The following is a 26,536-nucleotide window of genomic DNA, read 5'->3' on the forward strand; positions in this document are numbered from 1 at the left end:
TTCTTTGGCAGACAGGAGGCAACAAGGTAGGTTCACAATTTAAATGATTTTAAAAGTATTTATTATTTAATAACTTTCTCCTTCTGCCCCACCCACCTGGCCACTCTCTTGTGTTGCGTTTCTGATCATCCTAAAAGCTGAATATATTCTTCTCTATGGAGGATGAGAATAAACACGAAAACCGAAACACTTGGTCAGGCCTTCATCAGGACTAGGTCACTGTGGAGTGCTGGTCTTCAACAAGCGCGGTTTTCCTAGGGCTCCACAAGGAAGTCCTTTCTCAAGTTCACCGGTACACTCATGGAGTTGAAATGCCGCTGCCCATCTAAATACAACATGGACTCTGAAACACAAGAGAGAGAACCATGGAGAAACTCGCAGCAGCTTAGAGACTGTCATCCAAACACATGACCAAGGTGTGCGCAAAGTTCTCACATGAGTGGGCCTCAATTCCCGCCCCTTTCCTTCGGCTGGACCTTTCTGTGACCACCAGAGGCTGCATGCCGCTGGCACCAGACCTTGAGACAACAGCCAGGTGGGCAGAGCAGCAACAGCTGCCTGCAGCCCATGAGGCATCCTGGCCCTCAGGGCTGCAGAAGCTCAAAAGCACAATCTCCTAAAGACATGCTCTCGAGCTAACCACATCGGTGTACTTCCTACAACAATTTAAAAGGAGAAAAAGTTCTTTAAAAGTTCTTCCCTTCATTAGGGACAAGCAGATGCTGCCGCTTACCTCCATATGTTCTGGGGCAAACCAAGGGCACTTCTTTTTCCGACATGAACGTGAAATGAAAGACATTGGTGGTCGTATGCTCTTTATTCTGGAGAGAGGCCACTTCACTGTGTACTCTGACTTGAATGTAATTGCCCTGAGTAAAGCACACCTAAGAGATCACAGACACAGTAGTCAGTCGACTGCATTAGGAAGGGGGAAAAAGGTAGTCATAAGAGAAACAGTGACTTTAGAAATAAAAACTTCTCTTCTAGGCCCAAATGATAAAAAATTGTATTTCGTCTCTCACTGCACACCTACCTGCGAAGAAAGAAACAGCAGTGATCCAACCTCAACAGGCTTCTGAAACATGATATCATCCACTGCTACCACAAACGGTCGGGAGCCACTGTTGGGGAGAGGCAGAACGTGGGGTCACCTGCACAATTCAGATGACGTCTATTTTTTCCCTAACAATCAGCTGAAGCAGAGTTTAAATGATCAAATAATAAACCTAGAGAAGGGAGGAATAATCATACCAGTGAGGAATAGTAAGAGATGCCACGGTGACCACACCAGTGCCAAAATCACTGTATCTTTTCCGGTCTGCATATCATCACCTCCTTTTCTCAGGAGGTCTTTAATGTACTAACTTAGAAAGTCAGAGCAAGAGCCTTCACAATGAAGATCAAACCCAGCTGGCATCAGTGTGCTATTTATTTAAAACCACAGCATATTCCGCGACACAGCCAGACTGGTCCAAAATGTCTCATTCCGATGGGGCAGTATAAACTGCTTCTCAAAAGGTAAGACGACCTTAAATCTAACTCACCCAAAGTTACAAGCAGTCGCCCATCCAAGTTCATATGCTTTCCTCATGAGGAAACCGCCAAAGATCCGATTAAAAATGTTCCTCTCCTTTGGACATAAAACAGATATTAACAAATATCAGCTCATGGCCACCCTCATATACAGAACAAAGGAACTAACAATGCCATACAACACAGGTGAGTTTTAGGTGCGTCAAACCTTAGGTGAGGACCATGAATGCAAGTTATCCTATTGAGAAGATTTTTCACTCAATTATGATACCTGAGGGTGGCAAATTTCCAAGCTCTTCAGTTTTGAATTCTCCATCCACATTGCATTAGGAGGCAAAATTCGACTTCGAAAACTTATAGTCCTGCACAAATGGAGATTCAGTAAACCCTGTTAATGTCGCGGTGTCGCTGCTGACAAGTAAAACATTCACAAACAACTTCCACTATGTTCAGGCAGGTGTGGCTCTGGAAAAGGCCAAGGTTCAAATGCTTTCCGGACCTGGAATCTTACCATCCTAACTTACTTTGGATCCAGCGTGCTAAGAAACATCTCATGTATGGTCGTCCTCTCCTCAGCACTGGGAGCCATTTTCAGTAACGACGTGGAGCTGAAGGCAACCCTTCTCCCCTTGTTCACTGGAACACAGGACAACAAGCAGCTACGATCAGGAGGGTCACACTATAGCACTGGGTTCCTGACCTGGGCCGCCCTGGACCCTACAAAGGCAGTATTTCCAGATTTTAAAAGCCCCCTGGAAATTGTACATATATCCCAGAGAAGGCTGCCAAGGTCACAGCAAACGTCCAGGGATTCTTTGCTTCCAGCTGGAAATTGTATCGGCTCAGTGTGAGACCACTTCTAATCATCCCCACCTAGAGCCCTGACCAGCAGGTATTTCATTAGGAAACACTTCCCATTTCATTAAAAATGAGAAAACAATTACTTCACTTAATAACTATTGTCTGATCAATAAAATTGTTCAGAGTATGGACTCTGCAACAAAAAATAAGGTATTTTTAATTTCAATAAATTCTTGGCATGAGCAAGACACTTGACTGGTATGAGGAGTCCGCACATACTCTTAAAAAATCTCCTCTGCAGTACAGTTAATGTGCTTTTTAAATCATATCTTATTATAAACAAATTAATATACATTCTCCTTGTCTAAAGAGCTCTTCTTCCTCTGGGCTTTCAGGGATGAGCGGATTTACAAATGCAGGCCTAAAGAGAAGAAAAGAATACAGTTTACAATGTGCCCTTACCTTATAAAAATGGAAGATGAACAATTACCCACTAGTTTTAAAGTCTTTGCTGTTAGTTTTGGGTAATGCTTACTGACTGCTTCACACACAAACTCTGGAAGAATAAGGGGAGCCTTCTGGTGACAGACTTACCTGTACACTAGAAAGTTCACATTATAAAAAGGATGCTGCTGCTTGCCAAAATGTTTCATCTAATTCTAATAATGAGGAAACAGTCAAAAATAGGTTGTAGAACATTCTACAAGACAATTGGCCTGGACTCTTCAAAAATGTCATGTCTTAAAAGACAGAAAATGGCAGGGGGACTATTTTAAAGGAACATGATCACCGCATGCAATACGTGATCCTTAATTGGATCCTGACTCAGGGGAAAAGGCTATAAAGGATATTTTAGGAAGAACTGGCAAAGTTTGAATATGGATTGTATATTAGATAATATAATTGTATCACTGTTAAATTTCTTGGCTGTAATAAAAGCATTGAGGTTATGTAGGGGATTACCTTATTCTTAGGATATACATGCTGACCTGTTTAGGAGTGAAATCTCAAACTCACTTTCAAATGATTCAGGGAAAAAATACGTATATGTGTGTATTTATAGAGAGGTAGTAAGAGAATAAGGCTGGTGGTAAAATGTTAATTGGTGAATTCAGATGAAAGGTATATGGGTGTTCATTGTGTTACTCTACTTTTCTATAGGTGTCAAATTTTTCAAAATAAAAAACTGAGATAAAAGGGATAGTACTTCACTGTGGTAAAATCCAAAGGTTTGATGAAACAACAATAGAAACAAAAGAACTGAAATGGCAGCTTAGAAAATTGAAATGCATCAGCTGGGAGAGAAACTTCAAGTAATGCTCCCCACCCCCACCCCCGGGGCTGGAAAAGGAGCCCTAGGCCAGCCACTAGGAGCAGCAGGTCAGTTGGGGCTGGTGGGAAGAGCTCGAGGAGATGGGTATATTCTTTGCTCAGATCAGAGTTAGCTAGGTATTTTTTTATCTTAACTTCGTTTTCCAAGTCAGCTTTCCATGTAGCAGAAAAGATTTTTCATTGTAGACTTCTAACTCATTTCTTTTTTTTTTTTGGTGAGGAAGATTCACACTGAGCTAACATCCATTGCCAATCTTCCTCTTTTTTTGCTTGAGGAAGGCTAGCCCTGAGCTAACATCTGTGCCAATCTTCCTCTATTTTGTATGTGGGATGCCTCCACAGCATGGCTGATGAGTGGTGTAGGTCCACGCCCAGGATCCGAACCTGCAAACCCGGGCCACCAAAGCAGAGCATGTGGAACTTTAACCACTCGGCCACAGGCTGGCCCCCATAACTAAAATTTCTAATACAAATTAGACCTCCCATAGGCCTCTAGACTCTGTCCTGTACGAACAGCAGTCCTGTAACATTCCCTCCCACCCCACTTTCACAGTTAGACAGTTTTTCTCAGTTTGAATGCCTTGGGTCTAACTCTTGTTAGGAACCAAGAATTTAATTTAAGAGAAAAAAGATAAAGTATAAAGCCAAATAAGTTAAAGTCTGTATAGTTAAATCTGACTTGAAAATGACAGTAAAATTCATAAGGTTGTCTGTTTGCTTTATAACATACATGCTAGCTCTGTCCACTGAAAACACCTAGAAACAAGGACAAACTAGTAACAATGTACAGCTCTAGTGCCCAGATTTGGGTCTCTGAAGACAAGTTCCCTCTAAAAGGAACCCCAGGACTCCTTGCAGAAATGGCTGACTCAAGGCCTGGGGCAGAAATGTCTAAGATGTGCCCAAGACATTTTGTTGCTCCAGAGAGCAGGAAGGTATTAAAGACTAAAGGGGAAATATGTCAGAAGAGCTTATTACGGAAGCCAGCTTAAAAGAGCTCCCACTGACCAAAGACGGGAAACTCTGAGCATCAAGAATAACCATAGCTGCAATTTACTGAAATACGTGCACTATATTAAAATCCATGAATTCACAATGATACTTTTTTAAAAAGCCAAAAAAGTAGAAAAACCATGTCATCACTAGATAGTAACCCAACTTGTTATTCTGAAAATGTGTACATAAAGAGCAAGAATGAAACATTAATCCTGCCTTTCCTCTATAAACCAAACTGCCCTAATTGGTAAGGGAAAGCTCTTCTTTACAGAACTCTAGCTAACAAATATAGAAGGAATGACAGAATTTGAGAATCATTTTACACCTCCTAATGATGAGAGCAATGTTCAGCAATGGACATTAAAGCACTAGAGAAAGACTGATGGGGAACCAGCTATTTGCACGATGACAAAGTGTACTTTGGATACACCCTGCACTGTACTACACCCTGTAGATTATTGCTGATCATAAGAGGATAAACTGAACTTTACAATGGGAAGGTCAGTCTGTCACTACTTGAAGCCAAGCATCAATCTTAGCATCACTATGAGTGAGACGATCTATACCTCCCGATATGATGCAATATGAGACACGAGATACATAGACAGCATCATCTACAAAGTGCTCTCGGCCAATTATATTGAACCTGAATCTAATCAAGGCTTTAGATCTAACTTCAGCTGACAGAAAATACTAGGGATAGAGAAATTAAGTCAAAAAAAAATACCATGAGGATGCAATGAGACAAATCCAGAAAGTTGGACATTATATATAGAAGAACCTACCTGGTCTTTCAATGAGTTAATGATACGAAACAATAAGGGGGCAGTGGAGACACACAGCTATTCTGGATTAAAACAGCCTTAAGAGATCACACAACTCTGTGAAAACACTAAAAGCCATTACATTGTATACTTTCAATGGGTGAATTGTATGGTATGGGAATTATATATCAATAAAGCTATTAACAAAAAAAAACAGGCTTAAGTGGGGCCGTCCCAGGGCCAAGTGGTTAAGTTCGCGTGCTCCGCTTCGATGGCCCAGGGTTTTGCCAGTTCGGATCCTTGGGCATGGACATGGCACCGCTCATCAAGCCACGCTGAGACAGCGTCCCACATGCCACAACTAGAAAGACCCACAACTAAAAATATACAACTATGTACCCAGGGGCTTTGAGGAGAAAAAGGAAAAATAAAATCTTTAAAAAAAAAAAAAAAAACAGGCTTAAGAGACATAAAAATCAAATGTAATATGTGGACCTTGTTTGGATCCTGATTTGAACAAATCATTAAAACGATATTTGGGGAAAACTGAATGAACTATTAGAATCTATTAAAAACTTATTATTTTTGTTAGGCATGCTAATGGTAATGTAGTTATTTAAGAAAATATCCTCATTTTTAGAGAGATGCCTATATAAAGTATTTAGAGATGAAATGTCATTATGTCTGGGATTTGCTTTAAAACATTATAAAGAAAATGATATACTTAAAAAAACGATGAAGCAAATATGGCAAAAATGTTAAATCTCAAGTCTAGGGGATGGGTATATGAAAATTCATTATAGTCTTCTCTCCAGTGTTACGTATCTTTGAAATTTTTCAAAATAAGGAATTAGGAAAATACAGCAATTACCCTTTATTTTCAGAATCACGAGCCACCATTACAAATGTTGCATCCAAAACAGGACAAAATTCATTGCCATGTAACTAAAGAACAAAGGAAAGAAAACACAAATGTAAGAAATGCATTTATGGGAAGGCCTACTTCAATGCTAACAGATATCCTGCATGCTTTGAGAAAGGCTGAAATTAGAAAAAGAGAAGGGCATTCATTAACCACCATCTGCTGAGTTGCCCACCCTGAGTTGCCAGGCACAGAACTAGGCTCTGGGTGGAAATGGTAGCATGACCAAGGAGCCTGTGATCTAGCAGAGGAGAAAGACACTCAAATATCCAAATGGTGCACTGTGCAAGAAATGCTAGGACAGACACAAACTATAGGCTTTAGAGCTGTGCATGACTGGGACCCAAAGGCAAGGGTCACAAAGGGATCTTCTGCAGCATCATCATTTAACTGTCGGCATATGCAGAATTCTGGCTTTCTTCAGGCCTACCTGTCCTCATGATGGCCCATGTAGCCAGGTGGACCTCCAGTAGCTCTCACTGACATTAGTATTTTCAGGGAACTTTATTGTGCCAACTGCCAGCACATGTTTATGTCTCCTTAGTCAACCACAGGGGCTCCCAAGAAGGGATAAAATCAGTGATAATTCTGTGGATTAAGCTATATATTTACAAGGCACAAGCCTTTGAGGTTTTAAGGTGTTTATCCTCCCGAAGCCTGTACTTCCAGGAAAGTCATATCAAAGTCTTATCATAACCCGAAGGTATATTCAGTCCCCTTCTCAACAAACCTCATCACTAGTCTCCACCACTACTGCCTGCTCAGGCCCCATATCGCCTTCCCCCTCGACTTTCTCCTATTTTCTGGTCTAAGCCTGTTGGCACTGTATATAAAGTGCTCCACAACAGAGCCCAGATTCCTCTCTAGTTGCTCACCAAACACTCCCCTCAGACCTGCACCTTTTTCCCTAGCCACAGCTAACGACTTGGAGGTCCTGGAACATACTATGCTGTCGCACACCTCCCTCCACGCCTTTGTCTGATACCTTCCTCACAGCCCATTCCTCAAGACACTCTTCCCCTCCCTGCCCCACCGCTACACCCCAGGCGGAGCTCATCATTCCCTCCTTTGTTGGCCACCTAAATGGAAACAAAGTCCTCCCCCGACAGTGGTTCTCAATCTAGGAGTGGTGGCTACCACCCCAGTAGGGGGCATCTGGAAATGTGTAGGGATGGTTTTGGTTGTCCTATGACTTGGGTGACACTCCTAACACGAGCAGGGGTAACTAGGGAGCTAAATGCCTTGAAGGGCATGGGACAGTCTTGCAGAAAAAAGAATCTTCCCACATACAGCGCCAATAGTGTCCCTGTTGAGAAATACTGCATAATACTTAATATCGGATAATCATTTATTTACATGGCTGCCTCCCTATTATTGCACTGTGAGCTCCCTAAGGACAAATACCATTTTTATTCACATTTGTATCCCTAGCACTTAGCACAAAGACTGGAAGCTGGCAGATACCCGATCAATGACTGCCAATGAATGAACTGAGGCAGGTAACTATTGAGCACTACTAGAATGCAAACTCCAGAGAATGGAGCTTTCTCTGTGTTGCTCACTGCTGTATACCTAGCACAGAACAGGTACTCGATAAATAACTGCTAAGTTAAATGAGTTGATGGCAGGGGGCAAGCTAGGTGACTCACACCCAGATCCTATTATTGAGAAGCACATAGTCTAGTGGAGGAGAAAAGACATGCTTATATGCAGCTCTGTGGGACAGAAATCAGGTGCCAGTAGAGAGGGTCAGAGAACAGGTACTGAGGAAGGAGTCATGGGGAGGGAACAGGTACTATGAGATGGGAGGGTCAGGGAAGGATTCGAGCATGAACTGACCCAGAAGCACAGGTGGAATGTGGACATGCAGAGGCAGGGCACAAGGATTTCAGGCAAAGGAAAAAGGATAAGCAATGATACTCATCCACTGACTTAATGCTTAAATTATGGTTTATTATAATGAACATCAACTAGTGCCAAGCATCGGGAATGCAAAGATGAACAACTCCCTACTCTTGGGATGCTCAAAGTGCCCAGCGGTGAGCTCTAGGAAGGTATATAAATGGTAATGGGAGGAAATATAGTTGGAAAGGTAGATTGGAGCTAGTTTACAGAGCACTTTGGATCTTAACTAGTCAAAGGAGTTTAGACTTTAATCCACAGATAATGGTCACTGAAGGGTTTTGAGAAGGGGAGTGATGTGATTTAAGATCGGCTTTGGGAAGATCTATTTGGTAAAAATGTGTAAAATTAACCGAAAGAGAACAGACTAGAGGCAGGCAGCCTAAATAAAAGGCAGCTAAGGTACTCATACAAGAGGCAGTGAGGACGTGAATGAAATACAGAGGCCAAGGGGATGGGGAAGAAAGGACCCTTGTGAGTTACTGTGGGTGATGAATTTGCAGGACTTGGCAAAAGGCTGCACAGGAAAGGGAAAAATTAAAGCTATCACAAAGGTTTGGAGCTGGGCGAAACCAGAGGAGGCTCAGGATTGGAAAGGAAGCTGATGCCCTCAGTTTGGAACACACTGGACTTGAGGTAGCAAGCGCATATGCAGGCAGAGAGCTACAACAGGCACTCAGAAAGGTGAGTCTGAAGGTCAAGCCTAGAAGAGAGATTTGGGACCATCTCAATAGTAATGAGAATAAACTAACATAGTGCCAACATTTGACTAGTGGTTACTGTGTGACAGGCACAGTACTTCATATGACAGGGCTGTTTTTTTCATTTCACCCTTACCACCCCATTTAACGTGGTATTCTTACTGTTTCCATGCTACACTTGAGAAAACAGAGGCTCAGAGAAGGTAAGTAATTCACCCACAGTCACACAGCTAATAAGCAGCAGAGCTGGGATTTGAACTTGTGTGCGCCCACACCAGAGGCAGGGCACTTATCGCCAAGTTCCCTCTCTGGACTAGGAAGGGTCACTCAAGTCATGAGTTATGAGTCCAAATGGCCAATGAGAAATGCAAATTTAAAACAAAAGTGTGTACTTGTCTAACAGTGGTTTTCATTGGCTTTCCCCTCCCAAAAATTTCTGTATCTCTTTTTCAACCTATTTGTCCAAGATTCAAATTGTCAAGATTCCCTAGAAAGTAGGTCCTATGCCAGAAATCTGCTGTGCATGGCACTCAACAGGCTAGGAATCAACCACGAATCTTAAGAAAGAATGTGGACAAACCATAGCAGCATCTCCAACAACTTTCTTCTGTTTTGTTTTAAAACCAGTACTACTGCCAGTTACAGCAACATGGGAGTTAACTATTTTGACAAATAACTTTTACTGCAGAACAAGCTTCAGACTTTTCCCAAAAGGTGAAACTTCCTAATTCCATAACAGAAAAAATGTATCTGAATAACGGGCCTGCTAAATACACTGGCGTAGCTGAATAAGTTATTCTTAAATAAGTTTTCACAATGAAATCTTGGACATACCCTGAATTATTTGATTTCTGTGCTAATATCTTCTTTGAGGTACCTTTTCTTTTCAATTTCTTCAATTTCTTTATAATAGCTATTCTGAGCTGTGCTCACTAGAGGGACTGTTCCTAACTGCTGCAATAGTCTAAGTGACTATTATGGTTTGAACTGTGTTGCTCAAAAAGGCATGCTGAGGTCCTAACCCTCAGTATCTTTGAACGTGACTTTATGTATTTGGAAATAGAGTTGGTGCAGATATAATCAGTTAAGATGAGGTCATACTAGAGCAGGGTGGGCCCTTAATCCAATATATCAGTGTCCTTAGAAGAAGAGAAGAGACACAAAGACACACAAGGGACAATGCCATTCGATCCTGGAGGCCAGAGACCAAAGTGCTGCAGCTGCAAGCCCAGGAGCACCAAGGATCACCAGCAAGCCACCAGGAGCTAGAAAGAAGCCAGAAAGGATTCTCCCCTACAGCTTGCAGAGGGAGCGTGGCCTGCCCAGACCCTGATTTTGGACTTCTAGCCTCCAAACTGTGAGACGATTAATTTCTGTTGTTTTAAGCCACCTCATTTGTGGGACTTTGTTACAGCAGCCCCAGGAAACTAACACAGTGATCAATCCCATTCATGCTTAACATAACTCAGACTTTCGTGAAATTCTCGGGGGCCAAACCACAAATAAACACCTTAACATGGAGCTGTATGTTGATTTGAAAGTAATAAACACCAAATAACATGTCAGTCTTTGTCCAGGAGGAGGATATTAGTAACCTATCATCTATATGACATGAACTTTCAATTGTTTTTCTAGAAGTGGTGAGCTATATACCTGTCTACGGAAAGACAGGTAAATAAGCTTTTCTTTCACTGAGTCTAGCTGGTTGTACTGGAACAAGTGGCAATCTTTGGAGGCATACGCACCTGGAACATTCGCATCTTCACTTCCATGGAAGTCTTCCCAACCCAGCTCACATGGCCACTGAACTTGATGTCCTGTTCTGGGCTTAAGTTCTTCTTACACAAATCTGCAAAACAGAAAATCAATCTGAGTCCAAACTATAGCCAAAATTTTCTGTACTGTAAATGGACAATTTCATTTGAAATTTTGGCAAATTCCACTACAGTTTTTTTTTAGGGGAAATCCTTGAGTTTTGTGTACTTTTTTTTTTAAAGATTGGCACCTAACGACTGTTGCCAATCTTCTTCTTTTTTTTTTCTTCTTCTCCCCAAAGCCCCCCAGTACATAGTTGTCTATTCTAGTTTGAGTGCCTCTGGTTGTGCTATGTGGGATGCTGCCTCAACATGGCCTGACGAGCGGTGCCATGTCCACGCCCAGGATCCAAATAGGCGAACCCCCGGGCTGCCAAAGCCAAGTACGCAAACTTAACCACTCAGCAACAGGGCCAGCGCCCCACTACATTTCTTTTTTGTCTTCAAAACTAATTTTTTTGACATCCAAAAGAAATTTGTATGTCTTTTTGAAAAATGTAGACAATGCAAAGAAAATAAAAAATAAAACTGGAATCATGCAAAACCCTTTCAACCAAAGATAATTATAACAAATATCTTGGTATATAGCATTTTACACATTTTCATATGCATATATACATAAAAATTCCCCATAAAAGGAGAATATTCCCTCTAATCTCAATAATATCTTATAATTACTAAGAATTCTAAGTATGCATAGAAAATAATATCACTTACCAATCTTGTCCACCAGGGCTGTAACTATTGATAAAGGAGACATCTTAGCTGAATGAATTCTGGTGTGCATGTAGCAAACAAGAACTGTAAAAAAATAGAAGAGAACCAAATATAGGAAAAGTAAAATTATTTCTCAACATTTACAATTTACTCCCTGAAATCCATAAAAAGTCTGATCTTGTTTGGAAGACCTAACCCTCCATATCCCACTAGTGATCTCATCCGGGGACCAGAGACATTGAAGAGTTTTAGAGATCCCCCAATATGACTGCCCCCTCAATTTTAGATTTGGTGAGGAAACTGAAGCCCAAAGCCCCGACCCACCAGGATAGCTTGTCACCACTCTGCAGAGACACAGTACCTAAATGAGAAAAAGACCTAGCATGAGCCTGATGGCATCAAACAGCTTCAGAAAAGAGAACCAAATCACAAGGACTCAGTTACCTGTTTTCCTCCTGACTTTCCTAATCATGAAGCAATTATTTCACTCAGAGCTATCCTCCTTCCCCATAATCTTCAGCTCCTACACCACTCAGTGGTTATCTCTATACTTCCATATTTTAACAAGCATTTATATGCATCAAGCACAGTTATATGCACCTGACGAATATCACGTCATTTAAAGTTACATTATACTTTTGTGTTTAGTGGCCTCCCTACTTCCCCCAAGATTCTTCCAAATTTGTATCATCAACCCTCAGGACAGGGTCTGTGCTCAATAAATATTTGTTGAGTGACAATAAGTCCTTCAATCCACACACCCGCTAAAGGATGTACTAAGGGTATGAGAGGCTAAAGCCAAGAAATGCCATTTAAAAGACTTTGTGGTATCCAGACAAGAAATCATATGCATCTAACTGATGGCAATATTAGTGGAAATGAAGAGAAAAGATTCAAGAGCTAAGAAAAAGGTAGACTTGACTAGACTTAAATAAACCCAGGCTTCTAGCTTGCATGAGTGAAGATAATGTACCATTCACTGAAAAAGGGAACACAGGAAGAGCAGAACGGGCTGTTTTCAACATGTTGAATTCAAGAAGCCTATGGCATATCCAAATGAAGATGTCCAGAAGGCAGGAGGACAAATTGGTCTTGAACTCAGAAAAGCAGGTCAGAAATGTAGTTTCACAAGTATTTCACATACTGACAGCACTGGGAGTAGATGAGATTTACAGAGAAGGTGCAGATAACCCCCCAAAAAAGAGCAGAAGACAAAACCCTGGGGATAACTGACATTTAAGGGGTCAATAGAGAAAGAGGAACCTACAAAGGAGAGTGGGAAGCAGCAAACAGAGAGGCAGGAGGAAATGTCACCAAAGCCCAAGGATGGGTTCGACAACATCAGGAGCCATAAAGAGCTCAGGAAAGCCCTGAGAAGTATCATTGGATGGTGCAATAAGGGAGCCAATGGTCAGCTTAGCAAGAGCAGTTCAATGGCATGGTGGAGCAGACCAGAACAGGAGGCTGGGAAATAACAGAAGGTCAAGATAGAGAGGCAATGAGAGCGAATAATTTCTTCCAATTCTTTCCAGAAAGTTAGCTCTGAAGTGAGGGGGGGGAAAACCAGTTTGAGAATGGTATAAGGGAATGGGATTTTACCTATTTTTCATTTTAAGATGGAAGAGACTTGAATATGTTTATAAGTTGAGGGAAAAGTGAAGCTGAGAAAAGGCTTGAGAAATAAGGGAGAAAACATACATGATAAGGCAAGATCCTTAAGAAATGAAAGGAACAGAATCAACTGAACAGGTGACAGAGATTGGCCATCAACAGGAGGTAATGAGGAAAAAAACAAGGTAGTGGCAGTGGAGTTTGTGTATTTAGGGATGCCTAAGTAAACCAAAGCCGGTGTGTGTGTGTGTGTGTGTGTGTGTGTGTATGTGTGTGTGCGTGCGCGCGCGTGCGCGTAATCTTGTTATAAGGCCAATAAGAATTTTTAATGTGTGTGTGTGTGTGCGCGCGCGTGTGTAATCTTGTTATAAGGCCAATAAGAATTTTTAATGTGTGTGTGTGTGTGTGTGTGCGTGTGTGTGTGTGTGTGTATGCGTGCGTAATCTTGTTATAAGGCCAATAAGAATTTTTAACCAGGTTTACTTAATCTGGAGAAAAAAGTAGCTAGGTATCAGCCTAACAATGGAATTATGTCTATATTTTAAAAGTTACTAGAGCCTTTCTTCAAACCTTTTCCCAAGAGTTTAGTCCAAAAGTCTTTAGGAAGGAGTAAGCAAGGTAGCCTAGAGTAGGGTGTTGGAGCCCAAGCAGGTCAGGAGGACGCGCCGAGAGGTGATGAGAGCAATGCTCAAATAAGTAAATGTATTAAGGATAATGGAGCCAGCTGGAGAAGACAATTACAAATATGAAAAGGGAGGAAATAAGAATGAACCCTGTGGTGTTGAACTAGAATTGGGGCTATCAGTGTGAACCCATGGTTTTCACAAATAGAGAGATGATAGGTAGGTAGGCAGATATAGAAATCAACATAGATGTAAATGTGTGTGTACGTACATACATGCCCGTGTTCACCCACTGAGAGGGCATGGGAACAGTGATACCCCAGCAGCAATGACCACTCCCAGCACCCAGATCTTGGCTTCTAAATATCATTCTCCATTAAAAAGAACCAGGGCTCCCTGGAGATTTGGCTGATTCCAGGACCAGAAAATGAAGAAGTGCTCAGAGAATGATGGGGACACAAAAAAACAGAAGCCAGATTGAAAGGCTGGGACAGTCCTGTGACAATTTGAACGCCAAAATAGATGACAGTAACATATTATAATTCATTCAGTAAAACAGGAATCCCTGAGTCCATACTGATTTAAAAATAATAAACTGAAAGTGTAATGAGGAATGGGATATTTACAAGGTCTCAAAGTACCTCCCTAAAAGAGACTCATTAATTACAAAGGGGAAAAGAATAACTTTACAGTGAAGAAGCATGGCAGACACCACCTTCATCAAGTAATCAAAGTTAACATCATCAGTAATGGGGCAAATTAGAATTGTGCGCCACTTGATAAGATGCAATAAGAACACGGCATCTCAGATCTTGTCAAGATGGCGGTGTAGGCAGACTGTGAACTCACTTCCTCCCACAAACACAACCAGGTTACAACTATTCTTGGAAAAATTACCCTGGAGAGAAAACTGAAAACTGGATAAAAAGAACCCCCACAACGAAGGACAGTCCTGACTGAGGCGGAAGAGGGAGAAATTCCTCTGGAGAGAAAGAAAGCCACCTTCGCAAGTAGCGGAGCTCCAGAGCCAGCCAGGCGGGAGCCATCCTAAGGTACGCAGCCCTCCCTGGAGGAGTGGGGACCTTAGCAGGGGCGCGTTAGTGCTATAAGCATCCTTCAGACTCAGCACAACTGAGACAAGTGTCCTACTATCTGGCTTCACTGGCTATTAACTGCAACAGGGAATATCCCCAGAAAAGCTATCTGACACAAGCCGAAAAAACCCGGCTCTTAAAGGGCCCATGCACAAATTCACTCATCTCAGAGAGCAACCTAAAATCACGAGAAGGCTGCACAGTCCTTTGGTGAAAAGAGACTCACCTGGCAGGCTATGGGTGCATCTCAGTGAGAGGTGAGACCTCCCCAGAGACTGAGACATTGATGGCATCCATTGTTGTGACCTAGTACAGGTGTGCTGACACAGACGCTGGCAGACTCCATTGAAAGTCTTCCCTGGCCTGTTAGCCCAGGGGTCGGCCATACCCACTAGAGTGCAGCAGATTTAATCTAGTTCAGACAGGGTAGGCAGCCCACCCTAGGGACCAGCCCCACCCAACAGTAAGCCCTCAGGCTACTTGTTGGCCTGCATAGACTGGCTGCCTTGATCCTCTACAGGCAGGTGAGTGTGTCTGCCTCTGTGAGGCAAGGCCTGTGTGAGGACCAGGTAAACTGCAGGGGGGTTGGTGGAGAGGTGGGGGCCTCTGCAGTGGGGTGACTGGGTACGCTCCAGGGGGTCGGGAAGTGTTCACAGACTAGGGCTGTGTTGACTGTGTGTGTGGACCTGTGGGGGGTGGGGCTTTTCAGTGGCAGATGACCTGTGCTTCACAGCCACAAAGAGGATCAGCGCCACCTTCCAAAGCCTGAAACAATTCGGTGCTCCCATGCCTGGGGCCAGCCCCACTCAGCTGCAATCCTAAAAGAGCTGACAACAGCCTTGAAGCCATGAGGCCTACAGCAACTGTAAGACCCTGAGCCTGACAACCAGCTACACAGGGTAGCTACCGAATTAACAGGAAAACTGCAACAGGAGGGTGCTATTAGACCTTGCAGCCAACTGTGCTGGGGCTTTCCAAACCCGATTTACAAATAGCCAGCCAGGGAAGGAAAGACTAGACTCCCTGGGTCCCTGCAGTAAGAGCAACCCTGCCACAGCAGAAGGACACAAGTAGCCCACACAGGGGTCACTCCTGGATCATATGGACTGGTGATGAGAGAGAAGCACACTGCTAGGCCTCAAAAGGCATCTCTTACTTAAGGCCACTTCTCCAAGATCAGGAGACATAGCTGACTCACCTAATACATAGATATAAACACAGAGAAAGAGGCATAATGAGGAGGCAAAGGAATACATTCCAAGCAAGGGAACAGGACAAAACCCCAGAAAAAGAACTAAATGAAACAGAAATAAGCAATCTATCTGACAAAGAGTTCAAACAAAAACTCATAAGGATGCTCACTGATCTTCGGAGAAGACTGGATGAACACAGTGAGAACATCAACAAGGAATTGGAAAATATAAAAAAGAACCAATCAGAAACAAAGAATACCAGAAATGAAAAATTCACTAGAGGGACTCAATAGCAGAGTAGAGGATAGAGAAGAAAGGATCAGTGAGCTGGATGAAAGACTAGAGGAAATCACCCAAGCCAAACAGATAAAAGAAAAAAGAATTAGACAGAATGAGAACAGCAACCTCTGGGACAATATCAAGCACACTAACATTTGTATTATAGGTGTCCCAGAAGGAGAAGAGAGAGATAAAGGGGCAGAGAATCTATTTGAAGAAATTAATAGCTGAAAACTTTCCCAACCTAAGGAAGGAAACAGACATCCAAGTACAGGAATCAGAGAGAGCACCAAGAACATAGCATCTCTTCTGTGACATTCCTATCAAAGATACATGTCCCGAATTTAATCACGAGGAAGCATCAGACAAACCCAAATTGAGGGACATTCCACAAAAGAACTGGCCTATAAGATTCAAGTGTCAAGATCATGGAAGTCAAGGAAAGATCAAGGAACTATTCCTGACAGGACAACCAAATGTAACCTGTAACTCAGAACTGGATCCTTCTGCTATAAAGGATCACTGGCGAAAGTTGAATGAGGATTACACAGTGTAACATATCAGTGTTAATTTCCTGATTTTGATGGCTGTACTCTGGTTATATAGGAGAATGTCCTTGTTTGTAGGAAATACACATGAAAATATTTGTAAGTGAAAAGCATCATGTCAGCAATACACTCTCACACAATTCAGGGAAGAACAATTCTTTGCAATATTGCAACTTTTCTGTAAGTTTAAGGGTGTTTTTAAAAAGTTAATAGAAAGAAGGATTAATCATCCATTAAATAGGAATCTACATTTTTGGTAAAAAAATTATAACAATTCAGAGGTAGTAGATGCCCTTCTTTTTCTGATCTTTTAGAATATCCTCATCTGTGCAGCCATAGGATTCAATGTATAACTGTAAGTATCTATTTAGAAACACAAAAATAATACCAGTACCTCCTAAGCTGTCAAGATCCTCAAGAATCCTGCCAAATCTGTGAAATAAAGAAAACTGTAATTAAATGAAAATCATGATGACCTCCCTTTAAAAATAAATAACACATTTTGGGGAGATGAAAATGTTCTAAAGTCAACTGTGGTGATGGTGGCACAACTGTCTGAATATACTAAAAACCAGAGAATCGCACACTTTACATACGTGAATTGTATGGTGTGAGAATTAACTCACAGTTGTTATTTTAAAAGGACGTAAATAAAAACAAATAACACAAATAAAAAAAGTGCTGTGTTACCTTACGGTGTTTTGAACAGTCAAATATTTTTCTCGTAATTCAGGCTGACTGCCCAAAGGCAAGAGAACTTCGATGTAACTGTCTTTCATTCTCCTAGGTGGCAGTCCTTCCTGTGACTTAGCCAGAAAACTCTGAAGTAATTTTCTTTCCTCCATTGCTTTCACATGGTCTCTGAGAAGGAAGATTGCAAGCTTCATGAAACACAGGAGCAGTGCAATTCCACAATTCCAGTGACATACAGGCCAGTCAGACACCATCAAAGGAGGAAAGAGGTCTGGACCTACCTCATCTCCTCTTCCTTCCCTCCCTTCCCACTTGCCACTTGGTGAAATTAAAATTTCCTGTTAAAATTTCTTAGGCTTCTAGATAAGAAAAACATACTTAAAAGTGATAGATATACCCAAATGAACCATATATTCACCCTCATCAAAAAGTGTATTCAAAGAATAGAATATTTGAAATAAAATTAAAAATACAAAAATAGACACAACAGTATAAATATACGGGCTAAAGAATGACATGGCCACTGAGCTCCATATTCCCATTTCTCACCTTGATAATTCTCGTATTCTCTGTGCCTCAGCTCTCTCTCTCTCTGCCTTCAATTTCAGGAAAGAGAGACAGAGGAGGAAAAATGGAGTCTATCCAAAAGAAGTATGGAAGGCAGAGCAAAAGGTAAAGAGGAAGAGAACATAAAAAGGAGACAGAAAGGGAAGAAAAAGAAGAGACGATTAAGGTGGAAGAGAAGAGAGAGACAAGAGGACAAGGAACTAAAATGTTGACAGTATCCTTAATTAAGATGTCTTTATAAGCTTCACTTATGAAATATTATTGCCAAAAAGTATATAGCCTACAAAAAATATATGGAATAGAGTAACAAGTTAAATGGCACCAGGTAAACCCAGACTGTGGAACATTCTACAAGACAAGATTGGCCTCTTTAAAGTCAAGCTAGCTCACAGGAGAAAAAAGGAAGGGATAACTACTATTCTGGATTAGGGGAGACTAGAGAGTCATAACCACTGAATGCAATATGCAATCCTTTATTGGATCTTGAGGTTTTTTAAAAAGCAATAAAAGACATTTGGGGGACAGCTGAGGAATTCTGAATACAGATGACTAACATGCTCTTATGGAATTACTGTCAATTTCATTATGTAAGAGAATGTCTTTGTTGGAGATACATGATGCTACTTTTGCTACACAGGAGAATATAGTTATTTATTGGAGATGTATACTGAAGTGTCATGATACCTATAAGTTACTTAGAAATAGTTCAGCCAACATATGTATATCGGCAAATCTGGAAAAATGTTAATAAGTATCCAACCGAGATGGTGGGGACATAGGTATTCATTTTTTCCACTTTTCAGTAATTGAAATTTTTCATATAAAGGGTTAAAAAGTCTTCATATAATTTCTAAACCTATAATAGATTATTGTATATCTAGTGATCACTTGTGCTTGTTCTTTTTATCTCATTTTAGCCTCAAAATTCTGTGCACCAAGAGGGATAGTATCCTATTTTACAGCAGGGAAACATTGAAAAAGACAGAAAGGTTGTATGGGAGACCTGGTTAATTGTGAACTGACAAGAAGCAATAAATGAGTCAGGCTGCATGAAAAAGAAAAACCAGGAAACTTGGGTTCAAGTTCCAAATCCTGATACTTAATTGTTCAATCTGAGTTTCAGTTTCATCATCAGTAAAAAAGGGATAGGAACACAGGCCATAAGCACGTCACAAGTTTTATTGAGAATCAGTGAGATAATATATCTGAATGCACTTTGAAAAATGTAGAGTACATGTAAATCACATTATTGTATGACGACAATGCATCAACTGATGAGTATGTTGGAATGTTGATCTTCTCCCCCAAGTAAAAAACCTCTCAACCCATTTCCAAACACAGAGCCCCCACCCCATCCCTACAATGGGACCATCAACTGAGCCTAAATATGGCCTAGCATACCACTTTAGGGATGAAAGAATGAATGAACACAAGAGTGCGTACCTCCAGTTTGTGGATGCTCCCACTATCTCCCGCAACTTATCCCGAACTGAAACAAAAATAAAGAGGTCATTCCATGAAACAAAGAAATGTGAGAACTGGATTATGGCAACAAGTTCAAGAACTATGAAAAGCGGTTCATGCACTCAAAAGCTTTAAAGACGCATGAATTTCCATTTAATGCCACAACAGCTCAGGGAAGGGATCAGGCCTCTGCTACCTGAAAACCTGAAACAACTATTGTCTCCTTAGTGCAGAAAAGAATACCCTTGTGCCATTCACTGGGGTTTATATAAACAAATAAAAAAGGATAACTCCAATTATTCATCAGATAGGGCTGTATCAGTGTCAGTAGGAGTCCCTTTATGATGGAGATACTATGAACAGAATCCCTATCTTCTTACAGGCAGTAGTAGAGCCAATAACTAGTTCAGGGACTAACACTAATAGCCAAATCTGAGTCTCATTCTAACTGATTTCTCATATATTCATACTATCTGAATTGTTAGAAAAGTGTAAGCCAGAAAAATGAAGCAAAGATGTAAATCAAAGAAAGGCAAAGAATGCAATTTAATTTTAGTAAATGCTCACTGCCCAAAAGTGCAAGAATGAACTAGTGCAAAAAAAAGACTTAAGCATTTAAAAACAAAGTTGATACTAATTACCACACACACCATGATTCACATGTATAGGTGAACATGCTATATGGATAAAGGGAAAATAAATTAGACAAGCAGTAGTAATTCAAAACTAGAAAATAAATCTATAGGATTTCAAAAATGTGTTGAGTTCATGTGTTTTTTCTAGTATTTTAAAACATATATTCCAGTTATAGGAAATTAACTATAGCAATCCTTGGTCCTTCAATAACTAACTGATCAAAACCAAATATGGTTAGATTAACATGCACTTTAACTTTCATGAAAACGTAGTTGATTTTTCTATCAAACAAGTGTTACATACCATAAATTTAGTGCAAACTCTAATTACAATTAAATCATACAGAACTACAAAAAAAAACCATATTTTTTTCTTCCTGAGTTTCTCGAATAAAAGGACGGAAAGTACCCCAAACAGTACACAGACTACTGATACTCACTGACATAAAATGATTATTACTAGTTTAGTCAATGTAAGAAGACAGGCAGGTACTGAGGGCCAAGAAGGAAAGAAGAATTTTAAACTACATATATACATATATATTTATTTGGACCCTTTGAAGAAGCTACAATCTTAATTATAATGAATACTCCTAAATTGATAAATACATCCATAGTTTGCATATCAGATTAGCAGGTGAAATTAACTTCAGTTAGGCATAGATTAACAGGATCCCTCTAACAAAACTACAGACAAGGAGCATTTAGTTGGTCCAACTGAAGGCCCCATCTCTTACTTATGCATTAGGTCTCTTTTTCCCATGCCTTCCCCTTCAGTACCTACACCCAGGAAGTGGAAATCATTTAATTGAGTTCAGTCCCCAAGACTCCCACGTACCAAAGCTCAAATTCTGAATGTGATTTCTACCCAAAGCTGTCCTGGCCATTTTATAAATGAGAAGTTTATGAAAGATCTACCTTTGGTATGCCCCATTTGCCCTATGTTATCTATGTATATGCCTCCCAAATAAAACAAGGTTTTTCACCACATAGGTCTAAAAGCTAAACACCCATGCTTGCCTTCAAGAATGTGGAAGACATTCTGTTTCTCGGGATTCTGGGATCCTTGAGTCAGTCCTCTGGCAGGAGTAAGGAGTCCCTTGTTCAAGGTACAAAGCCTACAAAACAAGATAAACCACACTTAGAGTAGATTCATGGTTTCTTCCCTGGCAACTCCAAAGACCTGTGCCTCCTCCCAGAGCACCTGGCCGTCCCACACTCTTCATATATACTGCCTGGTAGGAGTCTGGATCTGTTTCTCAAGTGTATGTATGTTTGCATATGAGGCTGCTCCATAAATCACCTAGCTAGAGTAAACATTTCTTGAGAGCAGAGACCAATAAGGTAACTGTCTACAAAATCAATAAAAAATATCAACCAGGATTAATGGATTTATTCTTGCTTTCTGTTTTGTTAACTTCAGAAGCCCAGAATCGATTTGGTAAACGGCTGAGTAAATTAATTACGAACATTTATTTTGTTCTTTATCATCACACCATATTTCCTCAATAAATAACTTCAACCCAATTATAAGTTAATCAACCTTGAAAATAGAATTAACCCTTCCCAGACTCAAAGAGAGTATTTATTGGACTTAGGCAGAAATTCCTTACTCCCTAATGAAATAAAATAACAGCTATTTACCCAAATGTGCCTACCCTATTCTCCCAAAATCAACTGTTTAAGTTGATTTTGTTTCACTCTTGCTTTTGCTTAAGTGTTGACTCCTAACCACACACCATCCCACTGAGGACAACATACATAGACCAGGGATTGACGACCTGCTGTGTTGAGAGCACAGCTGAAGAATGAAGAGGTCAGGAACCCCAAACACTGTTACTCATTCTAGCTCCAGCTACTAGTAAATTCCTACTACCTAATGCTTGGACCAGTAATGACTAAACTCCCCACCACCACCAAAAAGTACATTTTTAATTTTCTTTAGAGCTCAAGTTTACTACAGATTTCTCTTCTAAATTACAACAGCAGGAAGTCTCTCAGTAAAACTATTTGGTGAAACCTATATGTAGTCTTGACACTTGTGCTACTAGAACAAATCCTTGTCCTTTCACCAATCAACTAATTTAACTGCAAAGAACACATAAATATGAGCACATGCTCACCGGTCGATTTCACTCCTTGGCCATCCAGTCATCACACTGGCCACTAAGAGGAGAATGCTCGCTGGACTGTTTGGGGTTGGGTTTTGTGTCTATTCTTCATTCACGTGGCTAACAAGTCTCTATCCTACATATTTTGCATTTATTTTCTCACAATAAATTTTCCACTTCCGTATTTTTATATGCTGATATTTCAGTCTTCCTGTTCTCAATGTTCTAATTTGTATTTTCTCAGAAGGTGATCTGAATTTTTTTTCACCATTTTATGTATTTTCTGTAGGTTCAAATCCTTACTGAAGGAAAGAGAGTGTGTAGTCCTTCATTCTGCCATCTCAGAAACTAGCATTCTGCAACTGACTACATCGGGTTTTAAAAAGCACATTGGAAAAAGTGAGTCTCTTCCATTGCTACTATGAGTTGAAAGGGCAGAAAAATCATGCCCTAAATACACTAACTAGCAATTATAGTAGATGCAGTAGATGTACCCAATATAAGAAAAGGGATCTGACTCCGAGTGGCTAAATACTTTGAATATTCCTCACAAACTAAGAGGAGCTATATAACCAATCTCAAATATTTGGGGTAAACACATAGCTAACGAGTATTTTACCCTAAGAAGCAGCATTTTCTGAAGTGATAAAACCATTCCATCCTACCTGTGTGACAGGCAGTACAGCACAGAGGTTAAGAGCCTGACCATGCTGCTCGTTAGCTGAGTGACCTTGGGAAAGTTACCTAATCTCTCTGAGCCTCAGTTTCCTCATCTGTAAAATGGGGATAACAATAGTACCTATCCCATAGGGCTGTCATAAGGATAAAGAAGTTAACATACCTTAAACCCTTAGAGCTGTGCCTAGTACACTGACAAGTCCTCAAAAAACTTTAGCTATTATTATTCCAGAAAGTCATGCTTCTCCAAAGTCTCCCCCTAAAAGTTAAAAAGGACCAGAAATTTAGAAAGCACAAGCCAGGCTCCATGACCGACCATCTCCGAATGGAGAATCAAATGGACAGAGAAAAGGAGTTAATGAATACCAAAGAGAAACACTTGGGTCAATTTATTTGGAAAACTGTGGTCCTGCAGCCCTGTTCTTTGCACACTGCCTTAAGAAATTTGGAAATACATCCCTGTAGCACAACAAAGGTGTAATTTGCATGTTTAAAAAAAATTGTTGATTATACTAATCACATATTGGCATAACAAATTTCCATAGTACCGTGAACATTCAGCTTATGGTAACTTTTCACTACAATTTGGTATCCTATCTATTGATAATCTAATGAAAACTGTGGACCCTCATGCCAGGGGGAAATACATTTTCACTGACACACAAAACGGTATATACTATTTCAGAAGGTTCATAGACCACCCCCTTTTAACATCCCCATGGGTCCCTATATTAAAAAAATTCTGATTCAGACCAACCTCCTGAATAAACTGAGGCCCAAAGAAATTAGATGACTTCTCCCCAGTGCCAGTCAATTGGCACAATGTGTACTACCCAGTTCTACTGACCCTTCTTCCCATTCATACATATACATACACACACACATGTGCAGGCAAGTTGCTCATTTCACAATCTCAGGCTTCTTCCCTTTATAAATGCAGCACTGACCGGAAGGGATGCATAATGGCTTAATCACTACCCAACACCTCAGCACCTCAGTAAGTCAGGGTTACCGATTTATCCCGTGAAGACTCCATGATTAAACCTTTCCAATTAAAGGAGACCAAGGAGCCCAACCTCTCTAGGGCCTGCCCAGGAAGTCACAAGTCACCTGAAGGTGGGAACAGAAGTGTTTTGGCTCTGTCCTGGGACCCAAGCTTAGGGTGAGTGTCTGGGAAGAGTTTTCAGGGCAATAACAGGCAACGCAGCTCATACGCCCTACCCTCTGGAGAAATGCCTCAATTTAGAGACTAAACAAATTCAGGTGACTCTTTTGTGAGTCGGGGGGAAAAAGAAGCTATAAAGATTGCCCACCAGTTAAATAACCTCGTCATCTCAGACAGTCTGTACTCATTTATGAACTCTCTCTCACTAGACACTGACAGAGTACCTGCTTAAGGTTCAAGAGGACTCACAAGAAAGGAACGCAGGCTTATGAGAGTTCAGTGCAAAGAAAGAGGAGTTCCAAACTGGAGGAGAGGAGGTCAAGAAAGGTTTCCTGGGAGAAGGCACAAGGGCAAGACCGTGCAGCTAGCAGAAGGCCTTTCACATCATGTCCAATGAAAGCCAAAGCCAACTGTGGCCCTTCTTGTAATGACTTTCAACCTGTCTTCAAATAGTGTAAAGACGTTTTTCTTCTTTAAGTGCTATAAAGAGAGAGAAGAACCCTTTTCAACTGATAGCAAAGTCCGCTGGGACAGTGAGAGAGACCCAGGACCCCCAAGAGAGTTGATGGGACCAGTGTCAGGCAGAATTTCCGTGGGCCACACCGGAGGTGCAGGCGCACCTGTAACGGGATGACTCCACAAGCTGGACCAGGGGTGAGCCAGCTGGGACCCGGCCAGGCAGAAAGCACTGGGAACAGCTGGAATGCTCCAGGGAAGGGGGGTCTCGGAGAGCCACGCACGTCGTGGAGTCTAAGGCCCTGGGCCTTAACTGGGCAAGCTGGGCTGACGACACAAATAAAAAGGCAGCCTTCTTGGCCATGGGGCCCCATCAAAGCCCCCGCTCCACCTCGCCTTACAGGGCCTTGCTGCTCATTAAATGTAAAGCTCCAATCAGCTCGAAGGACCCTAGGCACAGTCCTGACCTCCTGAGAGCCCAAGAGGCGCCCTGCAATCTCTGCCCACCTTACAACAGACTTAAGTCTGAGCCCAAGTGGGTCAAGCAGTTGACCCTAAAAATCCTCTCTAAAGGAGGGCAAAAGGCTGGAAAAGTACTGTGGAGCTCTAAACACTAGCTTTCTGATAAGCGACTACCCCAAAACCACACCCCTGAGGGGCAAAGAGAAAAGAATTGCAGGGAACACCCAACTTCCTCCCTTCAAGCGCCGCTAGGCTGTTCTAGCAAACTCCGGGCCAGGGGACGCGACGGCGGGGGCGCGGCGCCCCACGCCAGGCCGGCGGGCTCGGGCCGGGGCGCGGCAGGCGGGCGCCCTTTCCCACCGGCCCCGCTTTCCGCCCAAACGCCCAGGGCATTAGTCCCGGCCGCCGTTGGCGGCCCGCTCGGCCCGCTCCGCCCCCCCGCCCGGGCCCGCTAGCTGCGCGCAGGGCGGGCATGGGCGCCCCCAGCCCGCGGCCCGCCAGGCCCCCGCTACCTACCGTAGCGCCGCCCGCCTCATCGCGCTCTGCTGCCCGGCACGCCACGAGAGACCAGGGCCAGCGCCGCTCGGCGGAGGGAGACTGAGCAATGGAAAGCGCGAGCGCCAGCGCGCCGGGCCGGACCTCCCTCCCCACGACCGCACCCTCGCCGAGCAGCCGCCCGGAGGCGAGGCCTCGCGGCCCGGGGGCGGGACCACACCGAGCCTGCAGCCCCGCTCATTGGCGGGAAGCTGGAGTCCGTCTCCGTGGTGCTTCCCACTCCATCAGGAGCGCGGGCCGTGAGGCTAACGGGAGGACCGGCCTATCCCCGCCGTCGTTGATTAAATGCACCACGCAGCGCGGCCGAGGGGTGACGTGGAAGCCAAGTGCGGCCGGGTACTTAGAGCTTGACTCCGTCATCCTTCTTCGCTGAAGGCCCCGCGGCCTTGACCGCCATGTCTCGGCTCCCAGGCTGTGTTCTTGCCCGTAGCTGCATGTTGGAATCTTCTGGGCAGCTTTCCAAAATACTGATGCCTGGGCCCCACCCCCTGGACATTCAATTCCGATTTAGTTAGTCAGAGGGTGCGGCCTGGTCTTCAGGATGTTTAAAGGCGTCCCAGGTGATGCTAACGCAAGCAAAGGTTGAGGACTAGTGACCTAAAGGAAAAAATTGTTCCTCTTCTAATCTCAGCCTGCCCCCTAGTGTTGCACAGTTGGAGATCTTGGCCGGCCCAGGGAAATTCAAGGCCAGAGAGTTAGGATGATTTTACGCTACGACCTGATTCTCCATTTCATTCAACGAATTCTTATTGAACTGTTTGCAGTGCGCCAGACGCTGTTGTAGATACTGGGGATGCAAGAAAATAGACAAAAGTCCCTGCCCTGAGGGAGGCTTACCTTATAACGAAAGAAAAGTCAGCAAGCAAGTTAGCAAATAACGTAATTCAAACGCGGTAAAGCGGTCTAAATAGGAAATAAAC

At 42.3% G+C, this 26,536-nt stretch overlaps 1 protein-coding gene across 9 annotated transcripts; it reads right to left on the reverse strand.

The window, feature by feature from the left end:
* Window positions 1-44: 44 nt before the first annotated feature.
* Window positions 45-26,243, reverse strand: ACOT9 (acyl-CoA thioesterase 9). 9 transcript variants are annotated; one of them, XM_070604729.1, is made up of 17 exons: window positions 25,578-26,215; window positions 23,142-23,237; window positions 21,210-21,307; window positions 20,205-20,231; window positions 19,534-19,579; window positions 17,521-17,691; window positions 17,225-17,262; window positions 11,483-11,566; window positions 10,697-10,800; window positions 6,298-6,371; window positions 2,688-2,755; window positions 2,058-2,169; window positions 1,805-1,895; window positions 1,545-1,630; window positions 1,034-1,121; window positions 734-884; window positions 45-343 (listed from the first exon to the last, which is right to left on the reverse strand). In XM_070604729.1, the coding sequence occupies exons 6-17, from the start codon at window positions 17,673-17,675 to the stop codon at window positions 255-257; spliced, it is 1,140 nt and encodes a 379-aa protein (XP_070460830.1). In that variant the 5' UTR covers window positions 17,676-17,691; window positions 19,534-19,579; window positions 20,205-20,231; window positions 21,210-21,307; window positions 23,142-23,237; window positions 25,578-26,215; the 3' UTR covers window positions 45-254. The 9 variants fall into 9 exon arrangements, with proteins under 9 accessions (XP_070460830.1, XP_070460831.1, XP_070460833.1 ...); XM_070604730.1 differs by lacking the exon at window positions 23,142-23,237 and adding an exon at window positions 18,073-18,161 and having other exon boundaries at window positions 25,578-25,766; XM_070604732.1 differs by lacking the exon at window positions 23,142-23,237 and adding an exon at window positions 18,073-18,161 and having other exon boundaries at window positions 20,196-20,231; window positions 25,578-25,745.
* Between the last annotated feature and the right edge of the window lie 293 nt (window positions 26,244-26,536).

This window comes from Equus przewalskii, chromosome X (assembly GCF_037783145.1).
Source record: "Equus przewalskii isolate Varuska chromosome X, EquPr2, whole genome shotgun sequence".
NCBI lineage: Eukaryota > Metazoa > Chordata > Mammalia > Perissodactyla > Equidae > Equus > Equus przewalskii.